Source organism: Mastomys coucha, unplaced genomic scaffold (genome assembly GCF_008632895.1).
Source record: "Mastomys coucha isolate ucsf_1 unplaced genomic scaffold, UCSF_Mcou_1 pScaffold21, whole genome shotgun sequence".
Classification (NCBI taxonomy): domain Eukaryota; kingdom Metazoa; phylum Chordata; class Mammalia; order Rodentia; family Muridae; genus Mastomys; species Mastomys coucha.
In genome coordinates, this window is record NW_022196904.1 from 99,669,488 (window position 1) to 99,685,344 (window position 15,857).

A 15,857-nucleotide genomic window follows, 5' to 3' on the forward strand; every position below is an offset into this window, starting at 1 on the left:
ATTAAGGCTAAAAGATGATTGACTGCTCTCACTCTCACTCTTGCTCTCTGGCTCCTCCCTTGCTGCCTATCACATGATGTAGGACCTGAACCCCAAATAACAGGCTACAGTGTATGATCCTGACTGTGTAGCCATTGTCTCATGGCTGTGACCAAACAGCAAAGAAGAGGGAAAATATTTGTTCTGGTTCACAGCTTGAAGGTACAGCTCATTACAGAGGGAAGGCGTGGTAGTGGGAGCAGCTGGAGCCTGTGACAACAGGAGCATCAGGCTGCTGGCTCATGTCTCCATGGACCAGGATGCAAAGAAGGGGTGGGAAGTTCGTCTGGGCTATAAACCTTAAAGCCCCACCTCAAACTTGTTTCCTCTATGTAAAGCCTAGATCCTAAAGGGTCCAAAACCTCCCAGAGGAGCAGAATTGGGGCGGCGGGGACTAAGTGTTCAATCACACAAGGTTGTGAGAGATGTTATACGTTAAAACCATGACACTGGCCAACTTAAGTGAGATCATTTGAAGCAAAAACAGCCCATAGGGTGATATATGTATTTCTGTGTCCATTTTACTTTTGCTTAGTAAAGATTATGATGTATCCTTTAAAATTTTTCACAAACAATGTTTCTATGGAAATAAAGGAGCAAATGAGTTTCTAAATGTTTATTTGTTTGGGGCACAAATATTTTTTTCTCCTCTCAGGTTCTTCTTGCTGGAAAAAATGAGAGCTGGTAATGCATTTGTTAAAGGCACACAAAGTATATATGTTGGTATGTAGAGGTAATAATACACTTTCAAATACATTAATAATAAATTAAGGTTGAAGTAGTTGCTGTATTAGAGAAAATGAATGGATTAGTCTCAGCAACAAAAAATTAGTTTGGAAGTAGATAAGCTAGGGATATCAAAGCTGGAAAAAATATTAGCTTCAGGCCACACTTCACTATACATGAGTATGTGTTGAGTAATCTTAGTTATGGAATGTCATGTCTTACATAGCTTCTCACAGCTTTAATTCAAAAATCTGAAAACCAAACTTTTACCAAGCTTGAAATTGTATGTCAGCAGGCTGCCCCCAGGGGGAAAATGTCACATTGTAAAACTTTATCTCATGTGGGAAGTTATTTTCAAAATTTTGTCTGAAATTACTGTCAGGCTAAGTGTCTAAGGTATGCATAAAATATAAGTAAACATATTTAGACTGAACCTCTCTAAAATATCATTATGTATGTGCAAGTATTCCAGACTTTAAACATAATCTGAAATTTGTAATACTGTTAGTACCAAGCATTTCAGGTAAAGTGTTCTCAGTTTATAGTAGATTATCTGACATTTTTTTGTGTACTTTTCTTTTCTTTTTTTTTTTTACTTTTTAACATTGTTGTTTTTCTCAGCAATGGGTCCTGCAATTCAAGTAAAGATGGAAATGCATACTTTTGTTTGTTTCTTTGTGTGGATGTGGGCTGGGTGGATTCTGGGGATTGGACTGGAAGCTTTGTTTATACATGCCAGGGCAAGTGCTTTACCACTGAGCCAGCTCCAGGCCTCTCCCGTTTTTAAGTTTCTTATAAACGTGTTTTTGTCTCTAGAGAACATAAGCAACAGTAAAAAGAAAAGAAAATGTGTCTATGTTCTAGAAAGTGGTGCAGATCAATTAACTGAGAGGGTTCCCAGTGGATTTACAGCCTCAGCCAACAAGGCTGCTATCTGTGCTCCCAGCTCCTAGCTCCTGCTCTGTTTATTTTGGCTTTCCAGAGATTAAGTCTCAAGTTACCAGGCTCTCTGTGACCTTCTGTTTCTCTTTCCTTATTTTACATGTGCCTGGTTCCAAAGAACATGGCCAGGTGGTACGTTACGTTTCCCTGTGGGAAGATTTTGAACTATGGGGCTGGCCATGTCTCAGGGACTCTGGCCTTCATCTGGGGTCAGGCAACCTGGATGCCTGTGTCTGAGTATGAGCTTAGGAGCTGTTTTAGGGCCTGGTGCTTTGAAAGCTCCTTCCACTCTCTGGTCTGCTGTGAGCCACAGATGGGCTAGGGAGGCTGTGGGAAGGTTGGAGGCCAGAAAGTAGAGTCTGGAGAAGACTGCAGTAAGGAGAGGGCTCCTTCTGGTGAACTTTGCAGTCTTTCTCAGCAGGAACCAACAGTGGCTTGCTTCTTTGGTTCCAGGACATGAAACTTGCCCCGGGTGTACCTTCTCCACTCTCTTGCATCTAAACTTCAGCTTCTAAGCATCGCACCTTGGTTTGGGATGGACTCTTGGGTCCCTCTGGGTTTTTAATGGTTTTCTTTGATTCTTCATTAGCATTGATGTCATCAGCCTTCTCTTCCTTTACAACCTTGGTTTCAATCATTTCCTTCTGTTGATTCTTGTTTGTGAAAGGGAAGGCCTTCACATACCTGTAGAAGCACACATATATCACAAGGAGAGACTTCAGGTGGCACACATAACAACAAATAGGACTTTGTCTACCATGGGACAGTCTGGCACTGTCCCCTAAGCACCCTTACTTCAAAGTGATGCTAATACAGGTATACTCAAATATATCACTCCCGCATTTTAGTGGATTCATTCATATTGAACAGTACCCATAGGCTGGACTTTGGGTGTCCTCATGATCCTCCCAAAACCTCAACTGAAATATAGCCTAAGATTTTCCCTAAATGTTGACCCTCTCCATTTTCATTTCTTGAGTTTGACAACCACTGGCCAATATCTACTGTCTAGATGACATACTTGTGCAAAGGTCAGGTAGTAGTGATGTCTGAAAGGGGTGTCATCTCCATCTTGACCAAATGCCAATAATAACTATGGAAGAGTGCACACTAGTGGCACAGCAAAAGTGACAAGACTAGAGACGTGCCTGCAACCTCACCTTTTCACGTAGCAAACAGCCAGCACAGTGGCAGCACCAAAGAAGAGGAGAGCCAGCACCAGCAGGGCTGTGGGGACACCTGGAGGGAAGACAGGCACCATTGTCCTTTGCTTGCATGTGTGCATCTTTGTATGCAATGACTCATTTTTTACATGGGATATAGATAAGAAATAGCACAGAAGACCCTTCTTTGTGACTATTTTAGTCATACACACACACACACACACACACACACACACAAAATTTTATTTTTTTGCATTGTGTGTGTGTGTGTGTGTGTGTGTGTGCGTGTAGGTAGGTAGGTGGGTGCAACTTCTAAAGAGACAAGGTCTAATTGTGGATGCCAGAGGACAACTTGTGGGAATCAGTTCTATCCTTCCATCATGTGGGTTCTGGCGGTTGAACTTATGTTGTTAGACATTGGCAGCAAGTGCCTTCGCCCACCCAGCCACCTCACCAGCCCTCTATTTGCAGTGTGGGGGAGTGGGTCTTTATGTCTCCTTTATCATTGCAATGTGAAGAGTGGGGTGAATTGTTTCTTGAAGCCCTGAGTTCAATCTCACAGGTCCATGTGAGAAACTGGCATTTGGGTTAAAGTCACATGCCATGAAGATATATATTTTTGTATCTATATAGTAAAGGATAATTATTTATTTTGTGAAAATGCAAGTTTTCAGCAGGGAAGCTCTCTTATGCTCATGATGTGTAGCCTGACCCTTGAAGCTATTTACAAAGCTAGCTCTATGAGTCTATGGGAGCTGAGTTTTTCATTAAGCTTTTATTTGCTCCTGGTGGGTGCTGAGTGCTCTGTCTGGGGATAAGCTGGGTGATGTGCATTGTTTGTTGAATACAGTTGCTCATCCCCATGCAGACCCAGAAGACATTCACCTCCAAACCCAGCTGCTTCATTCCTGAATGCTGCTCCACTTTCAATAGATGCTTCTGTTTCTGTATCCATGGTGATAGGTTCTGTATAAACTTCTGTGATACAAATCTTTTTTGTCTTCCGTGCCATGGAGGTCAAAGGTGGAGCCCGGGTAGTGGCAGAAGCAGGTGTTGTGGAGTCTGGGGATGAAGCCAAGTAGGCATTGCTGCTGATAGAAAACTCTGTTTCGGTTGTTTGAGTGTCAGGCACAGGGTAGAATGTGGTAATGATTTCTGGAATGCAGGAGTTAACCCAGGTGTCTGTCCAGAGAAAGACAAGGGAAGGGAGAAGAAGCTTGGCATTAGGACCTCACCAGGCCTCTCACTGCAGTGAGAACTCAGGTCTCACCAAGATTCAAATCTAATCTCAATTCCCTTCCTTCGAATCCTGCAGCATCAGCTTCCACTGAAAGTCCACAAGGCCCTCTGTGAGCCCACCCTGTCAACATCATGAGACTAGAAGACTCAAAAGCTCAGGCTTCCTCTCCACAGCCTTGCTATCGCACCAGCCCCTCAGCTCTTGCTACACTTTCTTAATCACCCTGGATTTCTCTGGGATGCCTTTCCCACCCTTACAACTCCTGTCTGCTCTTTACTTAACCAATTCTCCCCAGCTGTCAGGTTTACCATGCCTTGCCAGACTTCTCTAGACTGGGTCTCTGATTGTACATTCTTGTTAATGCCTGATCTTGTCATCTTGTTCTCATCATTTTGTCCCCCTCTGGACTGACTGTGAACTGCCTGCATCAGGAAACTAGTCTGATATGTGATCATGGGCCTTCCTCTGTGCCTGGCATATAGTATATGCTCAGTGAATATTTGATAAAGAAGAAATGGGAAAAAATAAAGGAAAAATGAAAGAGAGGAAGGAGTAACTGGGGGTGTACAATAAGATACCACTTTAGGTCCAGATCTAAAATAAAATCTCTCTGTGCTCAGGGAGGGATTGGGGAGGGAGGTACGTAGTGTTTTCCAATCTGTTGGAGAGAGTTGCTAGGAAACACATCTGTTGTCTTTTTTACTCTGGGTCAGCCATGATACCAGGTGCTTAGCATTTATCAAGGCTTCATTTACACAGGAAGATGCTGAAGTTCATAGACATCAAGTTCTCTTGCTCAACCACAGTTAGGAAATGAGAGAGCTGCACAGTATCTTACAATACAAATTTATATCTATTTTAAAGCCCTGATTATTTATAGCAGTGGATGCCACTAGCCAGAATTGTAGCTATGAAAGAAGTAGTTTCGTTAAGTTGATTTGCCTTTAAAAATTAAATGACTCATCAGTTATGAGTCTATGGAATACTGCCAATAAAATGTTTGACCACACTTGCATCAAGTCAGTATTTTATTCTATTTGGGATACTTTGAAAACAGCCTTGTTCAAATAAACATTGTCGTCGATCTTTGTCGTCTTGAACCTTTAGTCCTGTTTCCCATTCTTTGGTCTTTGCTAAGTTCTTCCCTCAGAGAATCAACATTTCAAAGCAAGGGAAGAAAACACAGAGAACTCAATAGACACTACTGGGTTCTAAAACACACAGGCAGATAAAGTACATACAGTTCCTGCTCCTCGCATGAATTAGGGTGGAGTGTGGAAAGCCAATGGCGCTTATTCAACAGATACTGGCATGGAGTACCATCTCCATGCCAGGCCTGTGCTCTAGATGCCAGAGACATAGTACCTGTTCTTAAGAGGCTTCTGAACCATTGGAAGAACAGAGATGATAAAAGATAAATAAGTCACAGGTTTTGGAATATTATAAATAGTGAAATAAAACTTAAACAATGTGTCGATTAAACCGGTAGAAGGGTGGACATGAAGGCTGCATCATTTCTTAGGGTGACAAGAAGAAGTCTCCTGGGGAAACAGTACTTAACCTGAGACCTAGTGGTCAAAAGTGGCCAGTCACTAGAGATTTAGGGCAGACACTGGAAGAAAACAAAAAGTGCAAGAGCAGGAACGCATCTGTGCTGAGCCCATTCGATGAACAAGAAACCCAGTGTGGCTGAAACAGAGCAGGGCTCATTTGTAGGGAGAGAACAGGATATCCTGGTCAGCAGGATGTGCATGATCCAAGAATGGAGAAGTGGACAAGTGCAGCCAGGTCAGGAAAATGAGCAGGAGCAGGCTCTAGAGAACAGTTTGAGTGTGTCTGGCAGGAGAAAGCCTGCAAGCGGGGGCAAGGCTGGAAAGATAGACCTGGCCAGGATAGCAAGACAGCTTGGAATTTACTCTGTAGGAGAGGGCTTTTTTTTACTGGGGTCCACAACCCTTTTAACCACATTCACAGGTTTTTGTATGCATTCTACTTTTATATGCAAAAGATACCACATGCTACATACTGCATTATATGAGAAGTCATCCAAGGCTGTGGGGCAAACAGGAGAGTAACTGTTACCAGTGGAGGAGGGGTAGGGAAGGGGAGAGATGCAGAGGGAGAAAGGACATCCAGAAACAGAGAAGGAGAGTTCTTGCAAACAGCACAGAAATAAGAAAATCTAGAAATGTCTGGTTCCTAAAACTTAGAAAGATTAGGAAGGGCCCAAAATTCCACCAATAGAAGGCAGACTGAATAAATGACTATACAGATAGCCACTCGAGCACATTAAAAAACATAGCCAGTAAGAATTAGAGACATCTCCGTGAGTCGATCCAGAGTAGCTTCAAGGCTACAAGTGGAAAAGCTATGCACATATACATTCCTTTATGTGCAAAACAGAGAGGCACAGACAAGAAATGCATAAAGATGGAAGGACTAGGAGTCGGGCCTCCCTGATTGTTTTTGAATAGCAGCCTGTTGATGCTTTATGTATTTGAGAAAATTGAAATAATAAAAGTTAAGCCCTATAACAAACCACAAACAAAATCAAATAAACCTCTTCTATTCTTCTCAAATGAGATTCTAAGCACAATGGAGGTGGGTTTGTCCAGTCACTTTTACAGGGAGTTCCCTGATCACTTGCCCTTGCAGAACTTTCTTTTGGAATGGGGGAGGGGCGAAGCAATCCTCAGTTTTACTCAATAGATTTGTTTCCCAAAGATATTGGCTTTGCTATTTTGAAACTTCTGTAGCACAAAAAGATGTATTATTTACTAAGAACTAAGATTCTAGCTGCAGGAGAAGATAGATAAGGCAAAGTCAGGGAAAGTAAATTATTAAATTTGAGTTGGAAACATCAATATAAATGCACAGTTCGCATACATGCGTGTACACATCTGTGTTCTCTCTCTCTCTTCTTGCTGAGACTAGCAATGTGAATAATTTGCATGTGGATCTTGGTTTTTGGTTAGCATTTTGCACCCAGGAGAACCAGAGGCCCATAGAGAACTGAGCCATTCTCTCTCCACCAGGAACAAAGGTTACAGAGTGAGCCTGGGTCTGTCTCATTGCTAGGAAGTGGTAGTCACCTAAGACTCCCATGTGCCAGACTCAGAACATGCACAGGACTGAAAAGAATAATAAGCATGAAATGTATTATAATGTGCCTGACACATTGAATAAATAAAACATCACATGCCTGTGGTAGCATAAGGTGGAGGAAGTGTGTGTGTGTGTGAGTGAGTGAGAGAGAGAGAGAGAGAGAGAGAGAGAGAGAGAGAGAGACTAGCTAATAAATACATAAGGGAGGGCTGATTTAGAAAAATCATTACTCTGCAGTCCCCTATATAATAACTATTCTGCAGTCCCCTATATAATAACTATTTCCAGCAAGGACTAGTCTGGGGTGAGGATATTTGCATGGTACTAAAATATCATATGTAAGGTTACCTACTAACTACAAATGAGAAAGCATATCCTTCTCACTTCATTTTCAATCTGTTAGTCCCCATCTTGATCAAATAATTAAAGTAAAACAGTCAGTAATAAGAACTGTTGCCATTTGGTGCTGTTTGTTAGTCCCTACTACACAACACTCCTTACAGCGTGCCTCACACATTGACTGCAAGTTGAAGAAGTCTCTTGACCTTTCAGGTGTAGGAAGTAACATGGGCTGAGAGTGCACCATAAACAAAAGCAGGAGGAAACAGATGAGTATGAGGCCCTTTCCTCTCTTCTGTTTAGTCAGAGAGATGGGTACCATAGCACTGTGCCCCAGCAGGCAGGGAAGTGAGGCAGGACCAGCTCAGGAATGGGGTGATGAGAGAGGCAAGCACAGACAACTAGCTCTTTAGCTAAGGCAGGCTGGAAGACAGGAAAGATGGAGACACGCCATCAGGGTGCAAGTCTTGACTATGCTGCTAACTCCCTGCGCCCAAAACATGCACTCTGAGCTGTTAGTGAAGGAAGGAAGCAGGACAGGCATCTCTAAGATTGCTTATGTCAAAGCTCTCTGCTTCAGAGAATTTACTTGGAATTCCTGGGTCCAGTTTTGCTGATGTTGGTGGGCGAACATAATCTCTTAGATCTTATAAATTATATTGAAGTCTCTCTTGTGTATATATGACCACTCCCAGCTAAACTTCAGGAAGTCAGACATATGAGTATATGTGACAAGAAATGAGTCAAGCAGCCTTCTTACCACACAGAGAACAACTAACTGGGTAGTAGTTATAGAGAGATGGCGTAGAAAAGCCATGAGATTAGGGTGACCAAGGCCTATAGGCAAGCCCACCAAGATGCCTGCAAATTAGTCCTGCTGTCTAGGTTTCAATGTCTTCCTTCAAAAGAGGGAGATTGTTCCTTGTTCTCAAAATGTCAGGTGCAACATGTGAGTTATGTAGGAGAGTGGAAAGGATGTGGTGTCAGAGTTAGACCCAAACCCGGCTCAAGTGTATCCTCCAATGTTTGTGTGTTAGAATCCAATGTGGCAATGCCAAGAGGTGGTAGGACCTCTAAGGGGTGGAGCCTAGCAGGAGGTCATGAAGGGTACTGAGGGAGTCTGTGGATTCTCCAGGGACTCTGGTTGGTGCTGGGATCCACTATACTCCTGCATCCCTCTCTAGCTTCCAATCTCAGCACACTTACCTCTTCTCCCACACATTCCTCCCCTTGTGATGTCATGAAATCCTCCCCAAGGTCAAGTTGCTGTTATGCCATGACCTTGATTCTCCAGGAGCTGATCTTCCTTTCTTAATCACTCAGCTGCAGGTTTTTCATCACAGTAATGGAGAATATCCAACACAGATACATAAGACAAGTGGATTAAAGTTCCCATGGCTGCATGTCCTTGTTTGTAAATGGGATGATAAGGTTTTAAGGGGAACTTTAAAGTTCTGTGAGATAACTAACTTCTCAACTGCTTTGTCCAGAGGGATGCACGCATCCATATAGACATCTGTTTATTTCCCATTTCCTGTTTATATTATAGGAAACCCGGGCAGTGGAGGTAATAGCCAAGCCTCTGGAAATCCCCTGTTCTTACACTCAGTCCTATTTTCCCTAATATTTTCCTCTGAGGGGCACATTGTTCCCACAGCAATGTGGGTTATTTAGATAACCCATGACTGCTCCTGCTGCTGCTCGAGGTTGCTCATCCTAGACAGGTCCCAGATCTTGAGACACCCAGAGAAAGTGGCACATGAAGTGGCTTGGGGTCTGACTCACCTGATGAGTTGTGGCAATAGGCTTTGAACTTTTGGCTGGGGGAAACCTTCCAAATCAGGACACCTTTGCCATTCCTCCCACACTTGGGGTTTGGGAAAATCCGAGGGATGACACTGAATCGCTCTCCAACCCATCCGTAGCTGTAGGAGGATACACATTGGTTGAATGGACAGAGGTTAGAAGGCGCCATGGCTACTGCTATGCAGGAACAGTGGCTTTAGTGAAGCTCTTTCTTACCTACAAGTCTCAAAGCCAGATTGCAGCGCTGATTCCACCTGGTCCCTGCTGGCCAGAGTCAGTCCCAGCATCTTACAGGCCTCCTCAGCTTCTGTGAAATTCATCTGTGGGTTTACGTTTCTGCCCACAAGGGCGACACCCATGATTCTGCATGTAGGGATGGAAAGGTCTGGAAAGAAACCGTAAAGTCCTCAGTTTGCTTCTGGCCTTGTTCCCAGCTCTCAGGCTCTCCTTCCTCTCAGAGAATCATGATCTTGACCCTGATCTGGTGTTGAACATAGTTATGATACAAGCCAACAGTATCCCATAAGGACTGCTCGCTGGGTTAGATGCTTATGCTATCTGATCAAGGCTGTAAATCTCCAGATCCCGAGCCCACTGAGCACTCTGCACTAAGGAAGCTGCCAATTACACTAGGCTTTAGCTATCAATTGGCTCCCACATGGGGGTCCAGGTGATTTAGATGGTGCAAACTTTTTTTTTAAGCCTATGTAAAGAAGCCTCTGAGAGTTTAAAGAAAGAACTCAGAGCTCTGGTTAACAGCATAATCACTAGCAATACTCCAAAGTAATGTGTCCCTGTTTTGAAAGAGGCTGTCCATATACTTGCTAGAAGAGAATGTGAGTTCTCCATTTCAGGTCCTTTCTGGCCATTGGAGGACAGGCTTACTCAGAAATTCCTGGAGGAGCCAGCAGGAAACCTTGCAGGGCAGGGAAACTAAATAAAGGAAGTTGAGTTTCAGAGTCAGGACGGGCTTGGCTGTCACCTGCTCTCTGTGACTCTGAGGCCTTATATTTGTTACTTTATCTTTTTTAGCCCATTTCCTTATTTGGAATACAGAGAGTAATGATCTACTGGACAGAGGGTAGTGGGAGTCACACCAATGAGTTCTAACAGGACTTAGCATCTGCCATAAACTAGGTACTAATGGATAATAGTGTCATTTGGGCTTCAAAGCATTCTGATGTTATCTACCAAAGATTGATCTTCTTGGGAAGACTGAGGCGGTGGGCACTTGTCAGAATATTTTTCAAAATCTAGTGGATTTGGGAGCTCTTTTGACATACTTCTCTGGAACTTATGGACCTATGTAAAATTACCATGTTGTATTATATCCCTTATATTACTTTACTCCCACTGGGCTTTATCTATGAAAACCCATAAAAATGCATTTTAGCCTTGTAAATAGTGGCTATGAAAGACTCTGGCAGGGATTCCCAGCCTTTGGCCAATGGACCACATGAACTCTAAGATAGTCTTAATGGTCCAAAATTGTAAAGTTACTTAAAACATTGTGAAATTTTCTTGTGAGATTCTATCATTCCCCCTCCCTTTCTCTCATCTGTTGAGCTTCATCTATGAAAATTCATTTCAAATTCCCAAGCCTGTGAGAAACGCTCCACGCCTCTGCTGCTGTTAATTGGCTGTTGGGAGTTTGGGGGCAGGTTAGGGCTTTTACCTGTGAAATTATACTTTGTCAGGCCTTGAAGTCAGAATTAAATTAGGTAACTTGTACCTAGCAGGGCTCCAATCCATGGAAAACAGTCAAACACACACATTTCATGCCTTCCTATTTCATTTAGAAATTCTAATATCAAGCTGGAATCCAAGGTTACACTCCAGCCAAACCTTCTATAAGACTTAGAAAGTGTCACAGATCACAGGGACAGTGTGTCCTTGGGAATCTGATAGGTCAGAGTCCGTGCCAAGGGTTAGGCTCCACTACCTGTGAGGCATTAGACAAAGCCCTTAGATACACTGGGACTGTTTATTTCCATGTAGGAAATGTTTTCTGACAGTGGAGTCAGTGAGACTCTACATACGCTCAGTTCTGAATCTCTCGGTAACAAGCCTTTTAAGAAGTTCCTGTCTGCACCCACTCCTTAGCTCAGCACCACTGAGGCCAGCAAAATGATGGTAACTTTCTACTCTTTCCAAGAATTTAATTTCCTTAGGGGGAAAATTGCCATTATTGAGGATGGAGCAAATAGTGTGGTAGGGATCTAAAGAGCTAGGGATGTGGCTCAGTTTGGAGTGCTTGCCTAACATGCACAAAGCCCGCAGTTCCCGCTGTGTTACAGCATAAGACTGAACATTACACACCTGTAATTCCTACATCTACTATGTGAAGGCAGAAGGGATCAGGAACTCAAGATCATTTTCAGCTACATAGTGATTTGTGGTGAGCTGGGCTACAAGAGCCCCCCCCCAAACAAAACAAAACAAAACAAACAAACAAAAGAACAAAACAAACCAACCCCCCCTTAAAAAAAAAAACCTTCCAAAGTAACTGGTGTGATTATAGTATTGTGGGGTGTGTGTGTGTGGGGGGGGGGTGTATGAACCTCCTTATGGCATTTTTTGTTGTTGTTGTTGTTTTTTGAGACAGGGTTTCTCTGTATAGTCCTGGTTGTCCTGGAACTCACTCTGTAGACCAGGCTGGCCTTGAACTCAGAAATCCGCCTGCCTCTGCCTCCCAAGTGCTAGGATTGAAGGCATATACCACCACTGCCTGGCCTCCTGATGGCATTTCTAAGAGGACCAGGTTTATTTTAAAGGGATAGTTCTGGTATTAGGTGGGAGAAGGTGATATAATCATCTACTCTAATCTCTCATAAAAGTCAAATCTGGAAATACATAAATCAACTATGAACATCTGATTCTGACATGTCTCCTGTTTCAGGGCATCTTCAGCAGAAAAATGAGTTCTTTTTAATAAACCTGTTACTTCACTTGCACAGGACAGTAATATGTGGCTTGTGGCCTCAACATTTTTCCTACTATGCCAAATGAGGTTTCCATGAATGCAGCTCAAAACACAGAAGCAACTGGAGTCCCTCCCTTCCCAGCTGCTGATGGTAAACTTTTAAACCCAAATTGTCAGTTAATTCCCTGCATATTAAATTTACTGCATATTAAATTTAAATTCCTTGCAATTAAAACAATTACACTAACAGAGTAGAATAAAGCGGTCAGGATTTAATAAAAGTTACCCATTTTTCCTCCAACTTGATGACTGCCTTCAATGTTCATAACCTTAGCTTGCTCCTTGAATGAAATCCTTTAAAAACAAATGACTTCTCATATTTTTAAAAAAAATTTTCAAACTAATATCATTAAAAACTTTCCATAACCCAAAATAAAATTCTAAGTGATGTAAAGGTGAATGTGAGCCATTTGGAGAGTCTGCAATGCAATCAAACCTCTCTGGGTAAGCAACAAGCCCCATTCAATCTGTTGACCCCACGAGTCTCCCCCATTCCCAAGTCAATGATCAAGAGCAGGGGGAACCTAGGACACTTCCCAAGACCCTCTGTAGCCTCAGTTTAGACACCTACCTTTCACTTGGATGGCACCTTGGACTGGGTGCCTAGTGGTCCAAATAGAGGTGAGGAGTAACAGCAGGCTAATGTGCTTGAGCATTGTGCAGATCCCTCCGGAGCACTGTGGCTGACCAGCCGGCAGAAGGGAGACAGATGCTCAATCGCCAAGCTGGATGGAGTATTCTGGAAATAGATTGAGGATTTCCCTGCTTTCAAGCTTCTGATTTGTCAAAATCACTAGAGGAAATGAGTGACATCCCTTGAACGCCCAGGCTGTACTTTGTGGATGGCTTTCTGGAACATTTAGCTAATGCTGACTCAGAAAGCACACAAGTGAGGAAAGCAGATAGCACTGTGTCAGCTGCTGAAGACTTCCCCAGTTCCCACATTCCCCTGTGGGCTCAGTTCCCACACTCTCCAGTATGATGCTTTGCGGAGCCCATTCATTCATATACTCACATGACTGTCTCTGCCTCTAACAGAGATTGAAGATGGATTGTGTTTCTTTCCTACAGTCAGTGCCCACCACTTCTCAGATGCATTACCTTGTAATGTGTAAGGAAATAATAGTGAGGCTTGGGATAGTGAATGCTCATAGAAACACCACTCCTTCCTTTGGAACATTTTACATACACTGAACATTGTTAGGAGATTCGTTTTTCAGAGAAACGAGACTCATAAAATTTCGTACCTAGGACTGAAACAGTGGCTTAACAGTTAAGAGAGTAAGCTGCTCTTCCAGAGGATCTGAGTTTGAATCCCAGAACCCACACTGGGCTGCTCATAATCATCTGTAAGTCCAACCCCAGGGGATTTATACTATCTTCTAATTTCTGCAAACACCCACACTCATTGCACATACCCACTCACAAGCATGCATAAATCGTTTTTAAAATTCACAGTTATAAAATATAAGTAACAAACCATTTATTTTTAAAAATTAGACACTTTGCACTTCACAAAAGGAGTTTTGATTTGTATAACAGTGATCACCACAGGGATTATTGTGTCATGGTTCCTGTAGTTACTTTTCACTAGATGCTGGTGGAATTCAACTCAGACTCCAACGTCTTCATCTGACACATATGAGAGACAGCCACACTGTGTTAAAGCAGAATGCACTCTGTATCTCTAAATGGGATTTTCAGTGGTTCTTCTTCGATAATTAGGGTTGGAGCTTTGAAGTAATGCCTTGAGCAAAGGGTTGTCAGTTTTCTTCAAAAGTAAGTATCCTTTATGGGAGTGGTAATGTGTGTGTGTCCATATGTGGCTATGTGTACATGAGTGCAAATATCCAGGGAGGCCAAAAGAGGGTGTCAGACCCTAAAGAGTTGGAGTTATACATAGTTATGAGCTGCCTAACATGGGTGCTGGGAACTGAACTCAGGTCCTCTGCAAGAACAGAACTTAGTTTTAAATACTAAGCCATCAGTCCAGTGTTGCCTGTTTAATTCAACATCTGAATCACATGGATAACTAGCTCTACTTAATTGTACTGGTACAGATTTAGATATATGTGCAGAAAATGCCAATAATGAAACTATTCATCACAAACACTGAGAGCTTCTAGGTAAGCCAGGGAAAAGCCCCTGAATATCACCAATGTCAACTTGTTGCTTGTTTGTACACAAGCCCTGCGGACCACATAAGCACATGTGACTCTAGCACTGTAGTTCCAGAAAAAGAGGTAGGAATCATGTCCTTTAAAAATCATCCTTTATGCTTCGTATCATGATAGAAAGAATGAATCATCACAAATGTATTACTCACTGTAGTCTGACTGCTGTAACCAACAACCCCAGAATTCAATGGTTCACTTGAAAAGTCTATGTGGTATCCCAATGGCTGACAGGAGGTGATGGTGGGAATAGTAGGTGGTAATACTGAGGACTCCATAACACTGTTTACTCAGAGAGAGAGAGGCTGCTTCAACTTGTCTTCTAGTATCTCTAGAGTTATCTTTCTGGATCTTCACAGTGACCAACAACCAGAGTGCCGATAATGGTGCTGAAGAACACTTTCAAGGTCAAGCCTGGGATGTGTCATGCCTGTTTATAGTTGAGCAATCAGAACTTAGTCATATGTTCCCATCTAACCTGATTAAGGAGTTTTAATCCAGTTATGTACTCCAAGAGGAAAAAAGGGAAATGAGTTGGTGAATATGGAATGATCTGTGCTTGAGTGACTCCATATTCAGCTCACTATTTCTCCCTCTTGTAGAACACAATAATTTCTCAAGGGAGGCCACTCAAGGTCCTAAGCTGCACAGAGTCCATGATCTCTGAGTTATCCTCCATCTTATTTTTCATTTTCTATGATAAGCCATGACCAAGGCAATTTATAAAAGAAAACATCTAATGGGAGCTTACAGTTTCAGATGGTGAGTCCATGACCATCATGGCAGGGAGCATGGAGCTGGAGTAGTAGCTGAGAGTCTGCATCCTGATCCATAGGCATGAGGCAGAGACGGCTAACTGGAATGCTATGGGCCTTTTGAAACCTCAAAGCTTGACCCTATTGATATACCTTCTTCAATGAGACCACACCTTCTAATCCTTCCCAAACAGTTCCACCAAACTGGTGACCAAGTATTCAAATAGATGAGCCTATGGAGGCCATTCTCATTCAGTCCACTAAGTACAGCTGTGGCAATTTGTAGCCTATGGCTTTAAAAGGTTGTATAACACTCCTCGTATATACCGGTGAGGCAGGATCGGGATGATCTTAATGAAAGTTTCCAGTCATCAAGGGCAAGGATAGAAAGAACAGCAATTGCCAGGCTTACGTGGTCCAGTAATGCCAGAGAAATGGCATAATGAAGATCATTGCTGTGGCTGGATGCAGTTTGCATGTTATTTAATGTGGTTAAATGCTGGGTCTCCAGGATGGTATCATGTTAGGAAGAGAGGTCTAGTGGGGATTTTTTTTTTCTTGTGCAGTTCCTTTGGGAGTTCTTGT

At 42.8% G+C, this 15,857-nt stretch overlaps 1 protein-coding gene across 1 annotated transcript; it reads right to left on the reverse strand.

The window, feature by feature from the left end:
• Positions 1 to 640: 640 nt before the first annotated feature.
• Positions 641 to 13,223, reverse strand: Lyve1 (lymphatic vessel endothelial hyaluronan receptor 1). Its single transcript, XM_031387872.1, has 6 exons — positions 12,915 to 13,223; positions 9,577 to 9,745; positions 9,340 to 9,479; positions 3,756 to 4,052; positions 2,868 to 2,946; positions 641 to 2,391 (listed from the first exon to the last, which is right to left on the reverse strand). The coding sequence occupies exons 1-6, from the start codon at positions 12,997 to 12,999 to the stop codon at positions 2,205 to 2,207; spliced, it is 957 nt and encodes a 318-aa protein (XP_031243732.1). The 5' UTR covers positions 13,000 to 13,223; the 3' UTR covers positions 641 to 2,204.
• Positions 13,224 to 15,857: the final 2,634 nt, after the last annotated feature.